The following is a 15,882-nucleotide window of genomic DNA, read 5'->3' on the forward strand; positions in this document are numbered from 1 at the left end:
GCGTTCTGCACGCGCGTAGAGGCGCTCTAGGCCGGCTCCCCGCGGCTCCCCGATGCCAGAGCTTGGGGAGGGGGCAGAGGTAGGCTGGTAAAGGTGGAACGGTGAGGTGTGCTCGCCCCCCCCCCCCCCGATTTCGCCACCTGCCCAGTGCAGTAGCATCATTGCGCTGGACTCCGCTAGCACTCAGAGCCACCTCACCATTCCACTTTTAGCAGCCCACCTCTGGGGGGGCCAGACCGGGCATCGGGTGCCACGCCGAGCCGGCCGAAAGCGCCTTTACGCGGGTGCAGAGCGTTCGGCGCGCCTCCCAGGCGGCCCGACGCGCTCCGTTGCCGACGTCTCAGCTCCTCAGCGAAGAGAGGCGGCCGACCATGTGCAGAGGGCTTGGCCACGGGCGCCCATGCGTGTCTCCGCGCGCGATTTCGCTCCCTGCCCAGGTGGAATAGCATCCTTGCGCCGGACTCCGCCAGCGCTCAAAGCCCCGGGGGCGAGCCACACCTGGCCGTTCCACCTTAGCAGCCCACCTCTGGCTGGGGAGGGGGCTGAGCCGGCTTCCCCCCTCCCCGCCCTAGCCTAGCCGACCTGGAGCCGCCTCCTCTTTGCCCAGCGACGCCTCAGCAGGACGACGGCGGAGACGGTGGCGCGGCGCAGCTCCGGCGCGCCCGGCCGCAGAGGGCTGGTGGCCGGCTCCGGCGAGGCTCTGGGCGGCGGCGGCCGAGTGAGGACTCCTCCGCCGCCGCCGCCGCTGCAGAGGAGGAGGCGGAGGAGGCGGCGGTGGCTGTGCTGAGCGAGCCCCCGCCGGAGCCCGGCAGCCGCCTTGTCCCCGCCCGCCGGCGAGGCGCTGCGCCCCGGCCGCGCGTCTCCAATTGCGCGTCGCGACCGCGGCAGCCGCTGCAGCAAAGGAACCGCCGCCGCCGCCCCGTCCCGCCGGGCATGAGCCGCCCCTGAGGACCCCGCCCGGGCTCAGCCCCGCCGCTTCGCCCGCCATGGGCAAGGACCAGGAGCTGATGCAGGCGGTGAAGGCGGAGGACGTGGGCGCCGTGCAGAAGCTGCTGCAGAGGCCCAAGCCGGGCAAAGCCAGTGAGTGCGCGGCGGGGGTGGCGGCGGGGCGGGGGGATGCCAAGCCCGGGTGAGGGACCGGGACGCTCCGCCGGATGGGAACCGGGCATCGGGGAAGGGAAGGAGGGCTTCCTCCGCCTCGTCCTGCTCGCCAGCCCCGGAGGTCCGGCCGGAGGAATCCCGCGCCTCCTCCTCCACCTCCTCCAGCCCCGTCGAGCCTAAGCTGTCCTTGGCCGCTGCCCTCTTGCTCTACTCTGCCCGGCGCGGCGCCCCCCACCCCAACCTTTCCTTGGCTGGCGCGGCGGGCCCGGGGAAGCTTCCGCGGGCGCGGAGGGGACCTGAGATGCTGCGTCCCGCCGCTGCTCCACCCCCTCCGGGCAGGCGGGTAGGCAGGCATCGGGGCTGGGGATGGAAAGACACCCTTGGCACAGGTGGAGGCCCGTCCCTATAACTATGGGGGGGGGGGGGGAAGAGAGGGTAACCCATCCCGGGATCTGCCCCGATTGTGCTGCCGTTGGCTGTCCCCGAATGGGGGAGGCTGGAGAGGCCTGGGGTGGCCCAGCCAGAGGGTGAGGGAGGCTGGATGCAGCAGCGCGGAGGAGCACCCAGCCCTGGCTCGGGCTCTGCCTTGCAGCTGGGACGGGGCCAGCTCTCTGCTGTTGGGCTCTTGCGAGTGTGAGACCGCTTGGCCGGGAAAGCCAGCCTTGGCACAGGGCACGGGCATCTTTCCCAGGATGGCCTCTCTCCTCCTCCTCCTTGGCCTAATGCCTCCCTCTCCGGCCAGGCCTCTCTGCTGCCCGTCCTTCACTGATACCCCCTCCCCCCCGCCCCGGGGTGATTTGGAAGAGGGGTCCCTGGCTTGGTTGCCACTTCCCTCCTGGCCTTCCTCCGGGGGAGGGGGCAGCCACACCGGTCTGCCGCAGGTCCCATCTTTGCTTTCTCCAGCCTCCTCCCTTCAAGCTGTGAGAGTTCCAATGCCTGGAATTCCCAGCCGTGGCCTTATGGGCTAGGGAGTTCTGGAGAGAAGGTTGCTAGTAGGGGATGAAGGGAGCCCAGTCAGTATACCTGGAGGCTGCTGCCGAGCACGAGGGCCAAGCTTTGGGAGAGTCCCCGTTTCCAATCCCTGGTGGTGAATGATGATGGGGACCATTTCTCTGCCTTTTGGGTCTGGGAGAAAAAAAAAGAATTAGGGAGTCTGAGTTTTGTGTAAACCTTCGTTCTGGACTTCCCTGCCTTGCTTGAGTCGAGCACTGGGGCTCAGCCTCTCTCCGAAGGTGGTCAGTGGAGTGTCCTGAGAAGAGGAGACGCCTCTTTGGGCACTTCAAAATGCAGAGCCCACTGGGGGGGACACCTAGCCCTCCTGGGAGTTCAACCAGGAGACAGTCTGGATGGTGAAGAAACACTTGAGATACTTGGTAGCCCCCCTCCCCCCCATGGGGAGAGCAGGTGCCCTAGATGCCAGGATTATGGGGCTGCTTCACTCAGTGGCGGAGCAGATCTCCTAGGCCAGGGATGGTGAACCTATGGAATGGGTGCTACAGGTGGCACACGGAGTCATATCTGCTGGTACGTGAACCGTTGCCCCAACATGCATGTGTGTGCCGGCCAGCTGATTTTTGACTCGCACAGAGGCTCTGGGAGGGTTTTTTTTGACTTCCAGACAGCCTGGGAGGGGATGGGGGGGCGTTTTTACCCTCCCCCAGTTCCAGGGAAGCTTTTGGAGCCTGGGGAGGGCAAAACAAGACCCTACTGGGCCCACCTGAAGTTGGGAAACAGGCCTTTTCTGGCCTCCAGAAGGCCTCCGGGGGGGGAAAGCTGTTTTCTCCCCCCGCAGGCATTGAATTAAGGGTGTGGGCACTCGTGCATGTGCGATAATGTGCACACATGCCCTTTTGGCACCCAAGGAAAAAAAAAAGGTTTGCCATCACTGTCCTAAGCCAGTGTTCCTCAAGTTTGCCAACTTTAAGAGGTGTGGACTTCAACTCCCAGAATTCCCCAAGTCCACTCATCTTAAACATGTCAAGCTGGAGAAACCCTTTCCCAGAGCAGATGCTAAATGGCTGCCTTCGCCTGGGGCTTGTGGGCTGCTTTGCAGTCTGTCTGTCCAGGCGCCTCACCTTCTTTTCCGCAGTGGCCACTCCTGTTTTTCTCCTCCTCTTTTTTCCTCGAAGTCCATCCTGTCCCAGTGACACACTAGCTTCGGGGTGAGTGTGTGGTTCTGTGTTGGAGGTGGTGGTGGTGGAGGGGAGGGAAGAAGCAGGAGCTATGGGCCACCCGCCAACTCTGTTCGGAATTGATGCTTGAGCTGCTGCATGTTTCTGAGCACCTGAGACCTGGGGGGTTGAAAGCGGCGCTAACCTTGGACCCCTCCTGTCCCCATAGAACAGCACCTGTTGCTTTTGGAGGCCGGCTGGTGGAGGGTTCGGAAGCCCCTTCAGAAAGAATAGAATAGAATAGGATGGGATGGAATAGAATGGAAAGGAATAGGAATAGGAATAGGAATAGGAATAGGAATAGGAATAGGAATAGGAATAGGAATAGAATAGAATAGAATAGAATAGAATAGAATAGAATAGAACAGAACAGAACAGAACAGAACAGAACAGAATAATAAGATAGGATACAAATAGAATAGAAATAGAATAGAATAGAATACACTGTAGGGTAGAATAGAATAGAAATAGAAATAGAATATAACAGAACAGAATAGAATAGAATAGAATTCTTTGCTGGCCAAGTGTGATTGGACACACAAGGAATTTGTCTTTGGTGCAGATGCTCTCAATGTACATAAAAGAAAATTTACATTTATCCAGAGTCATGAGGTACAACACATAATGATTATCATGGGGTCAAATAAGCAATCATGAAGTTACAGTCATACGGTCCTAAGTGGGAGGAGATGGGTGATAGGAATGATGAGAAAAAACTAGTAGTAATAGTAGTGCAGACTTAGTAAAAGGTTTGACGGTGTTGAGGGAATTATTTGTTTAGTAGAGTGATGGCGTTCGGAAAAAAACTGTTCTTGTGTCTAGTTGTCTTGGTGTGCAGGGCTCCGTAGCATCATTTTCAGGGTAGGAGTTGAAATAGTTTATGTCCAGGATGCGAGGGGTTGCCAACTTTGAAGGCCTCTGCTTTTAGGTATCCTGGCCTTTGGCATTTCCAGGCTCCACGCAACCTTTCCCTTCATGGCCCCGGACTCTGAACAGGTTGCCCAGCAAGGAAAGTGGACTGAGGAAGGAGAATAAAAAAGATGCTGATGCTGATGATGATAATAATGATAATAATGATAATAATAATGTATGTACAGTATGTGTGTGTGTAGGTCACATGTTTTTGCTGAATTTTAAAATTAAGGGAGACTGCGATAGATCTATTTCGGGCTTGTTCTGGCCTCATCAGCTAGTCATACCCTCGCACTGGGATTTGAACTTGCAACCTTTGCCTTTGCCTTTGCCTACATATATATACATACACACACACACACACTCATATATATGTATGTATGTATATATAATGGTGGGCTACGAGCCAGAACTCTAAATTGCGCTCACCGCGGCGGCTTGTAAGTTCTTGCAGAGCCAGTGCAATTTTGCTTCTGCACCTGTGGAGGTAGCAAAACCGTGCACAGAGCCACAGGTGCGCCCGTGTTTCAGCATGCGCGGAAGCAAAAAAACCTTGCTGAAACACGCGGGTACCTGCGGCTCCGTGCACGATTTTGCTACCTTCACAGGTGCGGAAGTAAAATAGTGCTGGTCCCGCAAGCACTTATGAGCCACGGTGGTGAGCGCAATTTAGCATTCTGTCTCGTAGCCCACCGCTGTATACATACATACATACATACATACATACATACATACATACATACATATGAAGCCAGTGCTGGAGAGGAGAACCTGGCAAACAGGGCCTGTGGCCACCTGCTGCTAGCGTTGAGCACTCTTTCGGCACTTCCTGAAAATTCCATCCCTTGGGAGCCTCAGCCACAGTTCCCAGGCGACGTCGCTTTGCCTCCCCCAGGGTGGATGTCCTCAGTTCACTCCGATTTGAAAAACCTCAAATCCCGCTGAAATTTGACTGGGAGAGAGTGGCCTATAATTTGCAGCAGGTAGACTTTTAAGAAATGCTTCGGAAGTTTGGATCGTCTCCGGAGACGCGTTTTTGTTTAAAAATAAGTCGTGCTTCCCTTTTTTGGCGCTATGGAAGATTTGGCTAATCGGTGGGCTTGCTGGCAATGCAGCTCAGGTAGTTTGCCTCGCGGATGGTAATTTCCGGCGAAAGTACCTTGGGAGAGGTTGCATGTTGGAATGTGAGCAGCAAAGTCTTGATTAAAAAACTATATACAGGGTTAATAGTAATAGTAATAGTAATAGTAATAGCAATAGCAATAGCAATAGCAATAATAATAATAATAATATATGTCTATGTAAGTGTACAGTACATCTCACTCTCTCCCGCCCTTCAAGCCCCAATAAAATTAGGCATTTCAGGTGTTGGGGCTGTTGTAAGGCAGGATTTGTGCTTGAAAAGTCAACCAAGTAGAGCTTTTGGGGTACCACTGCTCCATCCCTGTCGGGGGTGGGTGTCTCCTCCCATTCTGGGACATCAGTGAGAGGGAGGCAGGCACTTCTAGCCAGAGAGCCTTTCAGGAAGAAGAGAGAAGGGAGACCACACAGTGCTGATGGAGGTCAGGACTTCTGGGCATCTCATAGAAACATAGAAGATTGATGGCCGAAAAAGACCTCCTGGTCCTTCTAGTCTGCCCTTATACTATTTCCTGTATTTTATCTTAGGATGGATATATGTTTGTCCCAGGCAGGTTTAAATTCAGTTCCTGTGGATTCACCAACCATGTCTTCTGGAAGTTTGTTCCAAGCATCTACTACTCTTTCTGTCAAATAATATTTTCTCACATTGCTTCTGATCTTTCCCCCAACTAACCTCAGATTGTGGCCTCTTGTTCTTGTGTTCACTTTCCTATTAAAAACACTTCCCTCCTGAATCTTATTTAACCCTCTAACATATTTAAATGTTTCAATCATGTCCCCCCTTTTCCTTCTGTCCTCCAGACTATACAGATTGAGTTCATGAAGTTTTTCCTGATCAGTTTTATGCTTAAGACCTTCCACCATTTTTGTAGCCCGTCTTTGGACCCGTTCAATTTGATCAATCTCTTTTTGTAGCTGAGGTTTCCAGAACTGAACACAGTGTTCCAAATGGGGTCTCACCAGCACTCCATTCGGCGGGTTCACAAGTATGTTTGAAACTACCCAGGCAGAAAAGTGAGATATAACTCCCAAAAATAATACGTTGGAGATGCAGCTCAAACTCTGCTGGAACCTGCATTCCCACAGTCTCGAAGGCCCATCGCTGGCTGCTTAGCTGATTATGCGGCTCTGGGTGATTCTCCCCTGAATGCAGAAAACTTTAAAATGTGTTTGCAATTTTCAGAGCGTTTCGCTGTTTGCCGTGCGATGTTGCTGATTATTCTTTTCCCCCACGGGGGTTGTTTTAATTTCTCTCTGATTTTAAATGGCTTCATTGTGTTTCTGCGTTCGAGGGCTTTAAACTTTATTTGGTGGACCGCTTAAGAACGTGCCGGCTGTTGGGCGAAGTAAAACTGCAATTAAAAAAATTAAATGACGGCAGGTGAGAGAAGGCTACATGGGTCAGTTACCTGCAGAACCTCCAAACAGACTTTGGAGTAGGGTTGACTACCCAGCCACTGACAAAGCCTCTTCCCGAGCCACGTGGGAGGGTCCCACATTCTAGCCCTTCCATGGTCCTCTCGGGGTGGGGGGCTTCGCCAAGACAAACATTTGTTTGTTTGTTTGTTTGTTTGTTCATTTGTTTGTTCGTTTGTTCATTCATTGGATTTGTATGCCGCCCCTCTCCGTAGACTCGGGGCAGCTAACAACAGTAATAAAAACAGAATATAATAATCCAATATTAAAACAGTTAAAACCCTTATTATAAAACCAAACATACATACAGACATACCATGCATAAAATTGTAAAGGCCTAGGGGGAAAGAGTATCTCAGTTCCCCCATGCCTGGCGGCAGAGGTGGGTTTTAAGAAGCTTATGAAAGGCGAGGAGGGTGGGGGCAATTCTAATCTCTGGGGGGAGTTGGTTCCAGAGGGCCAGGGCCGCCACAGAGAAGGCTCTTCCCCTGGGTCCCGCCAAGCGACATTGTTTAGTTGACAGGACACAGAGAAGACCCACTCTGTGGGACCTAACTGGTTGCTGGGATTCGTGCAGCTGAAGGCGGTCCCGGAGATAATCTGGTCCGGTGCCATGAAGGGCTTTATAGGTCATAATCAACACTTTGAATTGTGACCGGAAACTGATCGGCAACCAATGCAGACTGTGGAGTGGTGTTGGTGTAACATGGGCATATTTGGGAAAACCCATGATTGCTCTCGCAGTGGCATAGGGCCACTGCAGGCATGTTTGGGGACACCCCTCTGAAATAGAGGGCTGGGGTTGGGGCATGTTTGGCAGGGGTCTAGGACAGTGATGGTGAACCTATGGTATGGGTGCCACAGGTGGCACACAAAGCCATATCTGCTGGCACGCTAGCCATTGCCCTAGCTCAGCTCCAACGTTCATGTGTGTGCCAATCAGCTGATTTTTGGCTCACACAGAGGCTCTGGGAGGGCATTTTTGGCTTCCAGAGAGTCTCCAGGGGGATGAGGGAGGGCGTTTTTACCCTCCCCTGGTTCCAGGGAAGCCTTTGGAGCCTGGGGAAGGCAAAATACGTGCCTACTCGGCCTACCAGAAATTGGGAAACAGGCTATTTCCAGTCTCCAGAGAGCTTTGGAGGGCAGGGGAACTGTTTTCACCCTCCCCAGGCATTGAATTATGGGTGTGGGCACGTGAGCATGCACAATAGTGCGCGCATATGCTCTTTTGGCACCCGAGGAAAAATGGGTTCAATATCACTGGTATAGGGCTTCCTGCCTTGAGCAGGGGGTTGGCTAGAAGACCTCCAAGGTCCCTTCCTTGAAACGAGAGAGTTGTTGCTGCATTTGGAGTCTGTAAACAAAGCTTTTAGGGGACAAAAATCCTCAAGAGATGAGCGAGAGCATCTCTTCAGAGTTACAGATTTGACCAAAACATGTTTTATTAGATCTCGCGAAAGCATAATGCTTTTGAGTCTGAAAAGGTACTTGCAAATTCCTCCTTGTTTAGTGCCATCATTGACTACCATGGTTGCCCTCCTATAATTAAAGACCCAGGTAATCTCTTAAAATGCCCAAGGCCACCTCTCCAAGTTGGAATGGGACCTTTTGTGTCCTACCCTTGGCCATGCCTCCTTCCCACCAGTATTCCACCCAGACAATTGCCCAAGGCAGAACGCTGGAGGAGAAGGTGGCAGGGCCAAGGGTAGGGGATGGAAAGTCCTAGACCAGTCATGGCAAACCTTTTTCTCCTAGGGTACCGAAAGAGCGTGCATGCAGGCTATTGCACATGCACGAGTGCCCATACCCATTATTCAAGGCCTGGGGAGAGTGAAAACAGCTCCCCCCCCATGGAGGCCCTCTGGAGGCCAGAAATGGCCTGTTTCCCAACTTCTGGTGGGTCCAGTAGGCTCGTGTTTCGCCCTCCCCAGGCTTCAAAGGCTTCCCTGGAGCTGGGGGAGGGTAAAAATGCCCTCCCCCATTCCCCTAGACTCTATAATATATATGATTGACAAAATAAATAAATAACATAAAATAAAACTTTGCTTCCCAGCTTTTTTTTAATTTTTAGATTTTTAATTACGGTAGTTAATTGGATTAAGATATTGTGTATTGTACAGGGTGTGTTCCAAAAATAATGCAATTTTTAAAAAGTAATTTATTGAACAGATTTGCACAAACACGTAAAATTCTTCAAAGTACTGTCCTTGGGCCTCTACACATTTTTTCCAGCAACTCTGCCATGACCAGTACGCACCCTAGAAGGCATCTTCAGGAATCTCTCACAAGGTCTTCGTCATGGCTGATTGGATCTCTTCTATGGATGAAAAACCGGTTACTTTCAGGGCTGGGAACAAAAAGAAGTCTGCTGGGATGACGTCAGGACTATAAAGGTGGGAGTGGGGCAGCATTGGCACCTGGTATTTGGCCAGGAACTCACAGACTCGTAACGCGTTGTGGCAAGGCGCGTTTTTCGTCCATAGAAGAGATCCAATCAGCCATGACGAAGACCTTGCAAGAGGTCCCCGAAGATGCCTTCCAGGGCGCATACCGGTCATGGCAGAGTCGCTGGAAAAAATGTGTAGAGGCCCAAGGACAGTACTTTGAAGAATTTTAAGTGTTTGTGCAAATCTGTTCAATAAATTACTTTTAAAAAAATAATTGCATTACTTTTGGAACACACCCTGTATATTTTATATGTTGTGAGCTGCCCTGAGTCCTTGGAGAGGGGCGGAATAGAAATCCAATAAACAAACAAACAAACAAACAAACAAACAAACAAACAGGCTGTCCATGATCAATCTGTAGAGTCAGAGGCTCTCAGACAGAGACCTGGCCAACTTTGTTGGTTGTCCAATCCAGAGGCAAAGCTTTGGTTGAGGTTCCTTGTTCTTCTACTGGAGCTGCAACAAGGCCTGGATGGGTTTCCCCCTGCCTTCCCCTTTGGCAGAGCTCCCTGCTGGGTGGGCCCCTAGCATTGCCAGCAGTAGCTCCAACCGCGGAGGTCAGTGGACCTCTTGCCGGCTCATCCACTGGCTCCTTGATTCTTGCTCCTTAATTATTGCAAAGCTGCCCACAATCTGCTTAAAGCTTTTGAAAGCAGCTTAGCCACGAGAGCTGTTGTCGGTGGGTTTCTCTTCCACTTCGCCAGAAAGTTGAGGTTTTTCCCAAAAGTCCAAGGAAGAGGCTGAAGAAAGAGGCTTGCACCTGGCCGAGCAGAGAAGGCTGAGAGAAAGACCCCTGCTTGCTCCAGATCCTCAGCACCACCCCTTCCTCTGGCTGTTTCCACCCTGGCCTGAAGCCCTGACCTGCCTTTGCAAGGCCCTTGGGGACCCATGGCTTTCCAAGGCCAGAAGAGGCCCTGCTAGGCAGCGGGCAGCCCACACAAGAGTGACCCATCATTGCTCCTGGCGGTCTAGGCCTGGGTGAGAAGGACAGTGTATATATACCATATACATATCTAAAAATCCAATTAATATAGCTAAAAAACTTTTAAAAACACAAATAAGATTTAAAATAATTCATTACCACTTACACAGCAAAACACGCTACACTCGTTGACCAGGGGGCTAGGGTCTAATGGCCCCAAGCCTGGCAGTATAAATAAGCTTTTACGGAAGGCGAGGAAGGTGGGAGCAGTGCAAATCTCTGGGGAAAGCTGATTCCAGAGGGCCGGGGCCACCACAGAGAAGGCTCTTCCCCTAGGTCCCGCCAAATGACATTGTTGACGAGACCTGGAGAAGGCCGACTCTGTGGGACCTAACCGGTCACTGAGACTCATGCGGTAGAAGCGGTTCCGGAGGTAATATGGCCCAATGTCATGTAGGGCTTTATAGGTCATAACCAACACTTTGAATTGTGTCCGGAAACTAATTGGCAGCCCGCGGAGTGATGGAGAAATATGGGTATGCCTTGGGGGGCCCATGACTGCTTGCGTGGCTGCATTTTGGACGATTTGAAATGTCTTCCCTTCTTGCACTCCCCCCCCCCCCACCCGAGAGCCAGCTTCATCTTTCGCTTCATGCAGGTGAGAGTCCGGGAGTGAAGGAAAGCAATCGGTACATGCTCAGAGGCAGTCTTGGGAGTTGAGTTTCCCTTGTTATGCCAATGCTGCTTTTTCGGTCTTTTGCTGGAGAGGATTTTGCACACATTCTGAAAATGCGGAGGATTTTGCTGACTGAAACATGACTAGGTGAGTTTTGAAAAGCGGCACGATGCGCCCTTATTCAGGGCCAAATTGTGCGAGGAGAGGGCCCTTTGGTGTTTGGGCCTTGATGTACTGGACGAGGCAACTCCTTTCCTTCTTTTTGTCTGTGAGTGATGGTGCTTCTGAAGTATGGGGGACAAAACAGACATCAGATCCGAGACACTCAAGCTATGATGGTTTGGCAACGTGGTTTGGAAGTCTGGGACTGCAGCTGATTAAACATGGAATAGAAACATAGAAGACTGACGGCAGAAAAAGACCTCATGGTCCATCTAGTCTGCCCTTACACTATTTCCTGTATTTTATCCAGTGAACAGCTATCAAAATTTTTACTACCACACTGTGGGCTTGGCTTATGCAGGGTGCCCTGCATTTTCTTTCAACATCTTTCAGTGCAAATTGGGTGCTCTGGGGTGGGGCTCCATTTTCGCTACTCCACTACATTCCCGCCCCCCTCCGTCTGGGCAGCAGGCCATCCCTGATTTTATCTTAAGATGGATATACAGTGTTCCCTCAATTTTCGCGGGTTCAAACTTCGCGAATAGCCTATACCACGGTTTTTCAAAAAATATTAATTAAAAAATACTTCGCGGGTTTTTTCCTATACCACGGTTTTTCCCACCCAATGACGTCATATGTCATCGCCAAACTAATAATTTTTGCAAATAAATAACAAAAAAATAATTATTGTTAATAAATAATTATGTTTATAAATATCAGGATCACTAAGTGTCTTATTCAATGATGAGTACCAGTAATAATAGTGAGTAAATGGTTGTTAAGGGAATGGGAAATGGTAATTTAGGGGTTTAAAGTGTTAAGGGATGGCTTGTGATACTGTCCATAGCCCAAAATGGTGTATTTACTTCCGCATCTCTACTTAGCGGAAATTCGACTTTCGCGGGCGGTCTCGGAACGCATCCTCCGCGGAAATCGAGGGAACACTGTATGTTTATTCCAGGCATGTTTGAATTCAGTTTTATTTATTTATTTTATTTATTTATTTGTCAAACAATTATAGGGTGATAATTTGTACATAAAAAACATTAGATAAGTAATGATAAAAAGTAGACAATAGGACAGGGACGGTAGGCACAATGGTGCACTTATGCACGCCTCTTACAGACTTCTTAGAAAGGAGGAGAGATCTATTGTAGATAGTCTAAGGTTAAAGGTTTTGGGGTTAGGAGTAGAAACCACAGAATCAGGTAGTGCATTCCAGGCGTTAATTACTCTGTTGCTGAAGTCGTATTTTTTGCAGTCAAGTTTGGAGCGGTTGACATTTAGTTTAAATCAATTTCATGCTCGTGTGTTGTTGCGGTTGAAGGTGAAGTAGTCGTTAACAGGTAGGACATTTTGGTATATGATTTTATGAACTATAATTAAGTCGGAATGGAGACGACGGAGTTGTAAGTTGTCTAAACCAAGAATTTCAAGTCTGGTGGAGTAAGGTATTTTGTTGTGAGAAGAGGAATGAAGGACTCTTCTTGTGAAATATTTCTGGACTCTCTCAATTGTGTTGATGTCAGATATGCAATGTGGGTTCCATACAGGCGAGCTGTGGATTTACCAACCACGTCGGCTGGAAGTTTGTTCCAAGGAATTGAGACATTTCCCCCAGGCTTATATAGTTTATGTATGGTATGCTTGTGTTGTATGGTTTTATATAATGGGCTTTTAGATATTTTTCTTCTTTTAAATATTAAATTTGTCTATTGTATGCTGTTATTATTGTTGTGAGCCGCCCCGAGTCTGCGGAGAGGGGCAGCATACAAATCTAATAAATAATAATAATAATAATAATAATAATAATAATAATAATAATAATTATTATTATTATTATTACTACTACTCTTTCAGTCAAATAATATTTTCTCACGTTGCTTCTGATCTTTCCCCCAACTAACCTCAGATTGTGCCCCCTTGTTTGTGAGTTCACTTTCCTATTCAAAACACTTCCCTCCTGAACCTTATTGAACCCTTTAACGAATTTAAATGTTTCGATCATATCCCCGCTTTCCCTTCTGTCCTCCAGACTATACAGATGGAGTTCATGAAGTCTTTCCTGATCAGTTTTATGCTTGAGACCTTCCACCATTTTAGTAGCCCGTCTTTGGACCCGTTCAATTTGATCCATCTCTTTTTGTAGGTGAGGTCTCCAGAACTGAACACAGTATTCCAAATGTGATCTCACCAGCGCTCTATACAGCAAGATCACAAGTATGTTTGAAACTACCCAGACTGGGAACCCACCAAGCACGATGGGTTTTGAAATTGTTTCCCCTCTTTGGCATTTGCATTTCAACAATGGGGGCTCGTTTGCTGCATGATGGGTTTTGAAGTTCTGCGTTTTAGACATTGGCCAGCTGTTCCCGGACACCTGCCTTAGTCTGGCTGACAACGCTGTTGCTTACATAATCATCTCTTGACGTCTTGTTTTACGTGCATTTTTCCAGCTGAGGGGATGTGGGTAGCCCCAGGGGGGAGGAGGATGGAGATGCAATGACACAACCATGGAGTGGATTGGTAGGAGGATGTTTCTTGGCAAACGGGCAAATCGGCTGTGCTTTCTCTCCTTTTCAAATGTGTTTGGTCAGCTAAGCTGAAGGATGCAGGCTTCTTCGTGCTGCTCACTGGCAGTTTGAGAGCCTGGCTGTTTTTCTTTTTAATATATATTTATTGATTTGTTTTGTTTTTAATATTTACATATTAATGCTCACAGGTGAATCAACATCATATATTTACATTCATCTCTATATTTTCTGTAATTATACATTTTATTTATTTATTTATTGAATTTTTTGCCGCCCCTCTCCATAGACTCGGGGCGGCTAACAACAGTAATAAAAAACAGCATGTAAATCCAATACTAAAACAACTAAAAAACCCTTATTGTAAAACCAAACATACATACAAACAAACATACCATTTGTGTACATAAAATACTATTCCATCCCTTATTGTGAATTCTCATTCCTCTTCTGTATCCATGTGTACCACTTTGTCCAGACTGAATAATAGTCCGAGTCTTTTTGGTCATTTAACTCCATAGTTAATCTGTCCATTTCTGCGCAGTCGTATATATTTTTAAATTACTTCCTTATCATCGGGTATCTGAGAGTTCTTCCCTTTTTGCCCGTACACAATTCTTGCAGCCGTTACAATGTGCAATATTAAGGATCTTACATTTTTAATATATGATCCTCTAAAAATGCCTAATTTAAAAAAATTCTGGCGTGAATTCAATTGCTGCATCTGTTATTTGTTGTAACCAATTTCTGAATTTCCTCCAGTATTTTTTCACTTCTGGATATAGCCATCATAGGTGGAAGCAGAGCTGTTGGTTCTGTCTCTCTTGCTCTGCCCTTCTGCAGGGCTGCCCTTCCCCAGGAGAGGAAGGGGAGGGCATGGCAGGACCCTCCAGGGAGCCTCTCGTGGCTGCAATTACCTTCCAGGGAGACTGCAGCAGCCGAATCCTCTCCCCCCCCCTCTTCAGACCAAGGCCTCTCCTCCTGCGCTGCCTTAAATCAAAGACGAGACAGATAAATATTTAGTGTTTCGACTTGAGCCAGAAACGACAAAGCCTTTGCTGTCAAGTGGGAACCCATACCACATTTCGGACATAAACACTCTAGAAAATGTCCAGAGATACTAGACATAGAAGAGCCCTCCACTCCTCCACTCACAACAGAATACCCTACGCCAGTGTTTCCCAGCCTTGGCAACTTGAAGATATTTGGACTTCAACTCCCAGAATGACTTTCTACCATTCCTGCCCTTTTGTGTTCATTGAAACAGGCCTAGGTTTCACACTAAGTGAGTATAAATACATTTAGAAACTATATTATTAGCTGCATATGTATAATATGTACTGTGTTAGAGTGTTATTTTGTGTCATTTTGGTTGGTGGTGTGCCCCAGGATTTTGTAAACGTAAAAAATGTGTCGTAGCTCCAAAAAGGTTGAAAATCACTGCTGTAGATGAAGCTGCTTGATTGGTGGGCTTTTGCTGGCCCTAAGCGGGATCATGGGACCCACAGGGGTGTCAGAGCCCAAGTAGAGGCTGACTCTTTGCCTCTCTCTCCCCTGCTGTGCCAGGGAAGGCAGCCATGCTGTCCTCTGAGCTGGGGTTGAGCAGCATGGAGTCTGCATTGCTTTGCAAGCCGGTGTCAGTTTATGACTTGTGGACTTCAACTCTTTATGACTTATGGACTTCAACTTCAATCGTTTCCCCTACGCCAGTGTTTCCCAACCTTGGCAACTTAAAGGTATCTGGACTTCAACTCCCAAAATTCCCCAGCCAGCAAATGCTGGCTGGGGAATTCTGGGAGTTGAAGTCCAAATATCTTCAAGTTGCCAAGGTTGGGAAACACTGCCCTACGCAATTAGACTTACAATCTTAGGTTTGGAAAGCTTAGAACTACTGTACGTCGCCTTAAACAGGATCTAAGCACAGCCCATAAAATCATCTGCTACAACCTCCTTCCTATCAACGATTACTTCAGCTTCAACCACAACCACACACAAGCACACAACTGATACAAACTCAAAGTAAACCGCTCCAAACTGGACTGCAGGAAATACGACTTTAGTAATTGATTAGTTAACGCATGGAACTCATTACCTGACTCCATAGTATCATTATCTAATCCCCAAAACTTTACTCTTAGACTATCCACTCTTGACCTCTCCCGATTCCTAAGAGGTCAGTAAGGGGCGTGCATAAGTGCACCAGCATGGCTTCCGTCCCCTGTTCTAATGTTTCTTTTATTTTTTTCTACTAGTACCATGCATATGAATATTATTATATCTAAAGTTTCTCCTTATTTTTTCTTGTTATTCATATCATGTGTATGAATATTATTATGCAGTATCTTTACATACCTCAAATATGTACTTGACAATACATTTTTAAAAAAGTTCCCGAGCTGCA

The 15,882-nt window shown here is 48.7% G+C and overlaps 1 protein-coding gene across 1 annotated transcript in view; it reads left to right on the top strand.

The window, feature by feature from the left end:
* The first annotated feature begins 986 nt into the window (after nt 1-986).
* The window catches only part of CASKIN1 (CASK interacting protein 1), a 160,551-nt gene continuing 145,655 nt past the window's right edge, over nt 987-15,882 (top strand). The window contains exon 1 of the mRNA XM_070761710.1: nt 987-1,080. Coding sequence (XP_070617811.1) covers nt 987-1,080 — 94 coding nt within the window. The remainder of the gene's footprint in view (nt 1,081-15,882) is intronic.

Source organism: Erythrolamprus reginae, chromosome 9, assembly GCF_031021105.1.
Source record: "Erythrolamprus reginae isolate rEryReg1 chromosome 9, rEryReg1.hap1, whole genome shotgun sequence".
NCBI classification, from domain to species: domain Eukaryota; kingdom Metazoa; phylum Chordata; class Lepidosauria; order Squamata; family Dipsadidae; genus Erythrolamprus; species Erythrolamprus reginae.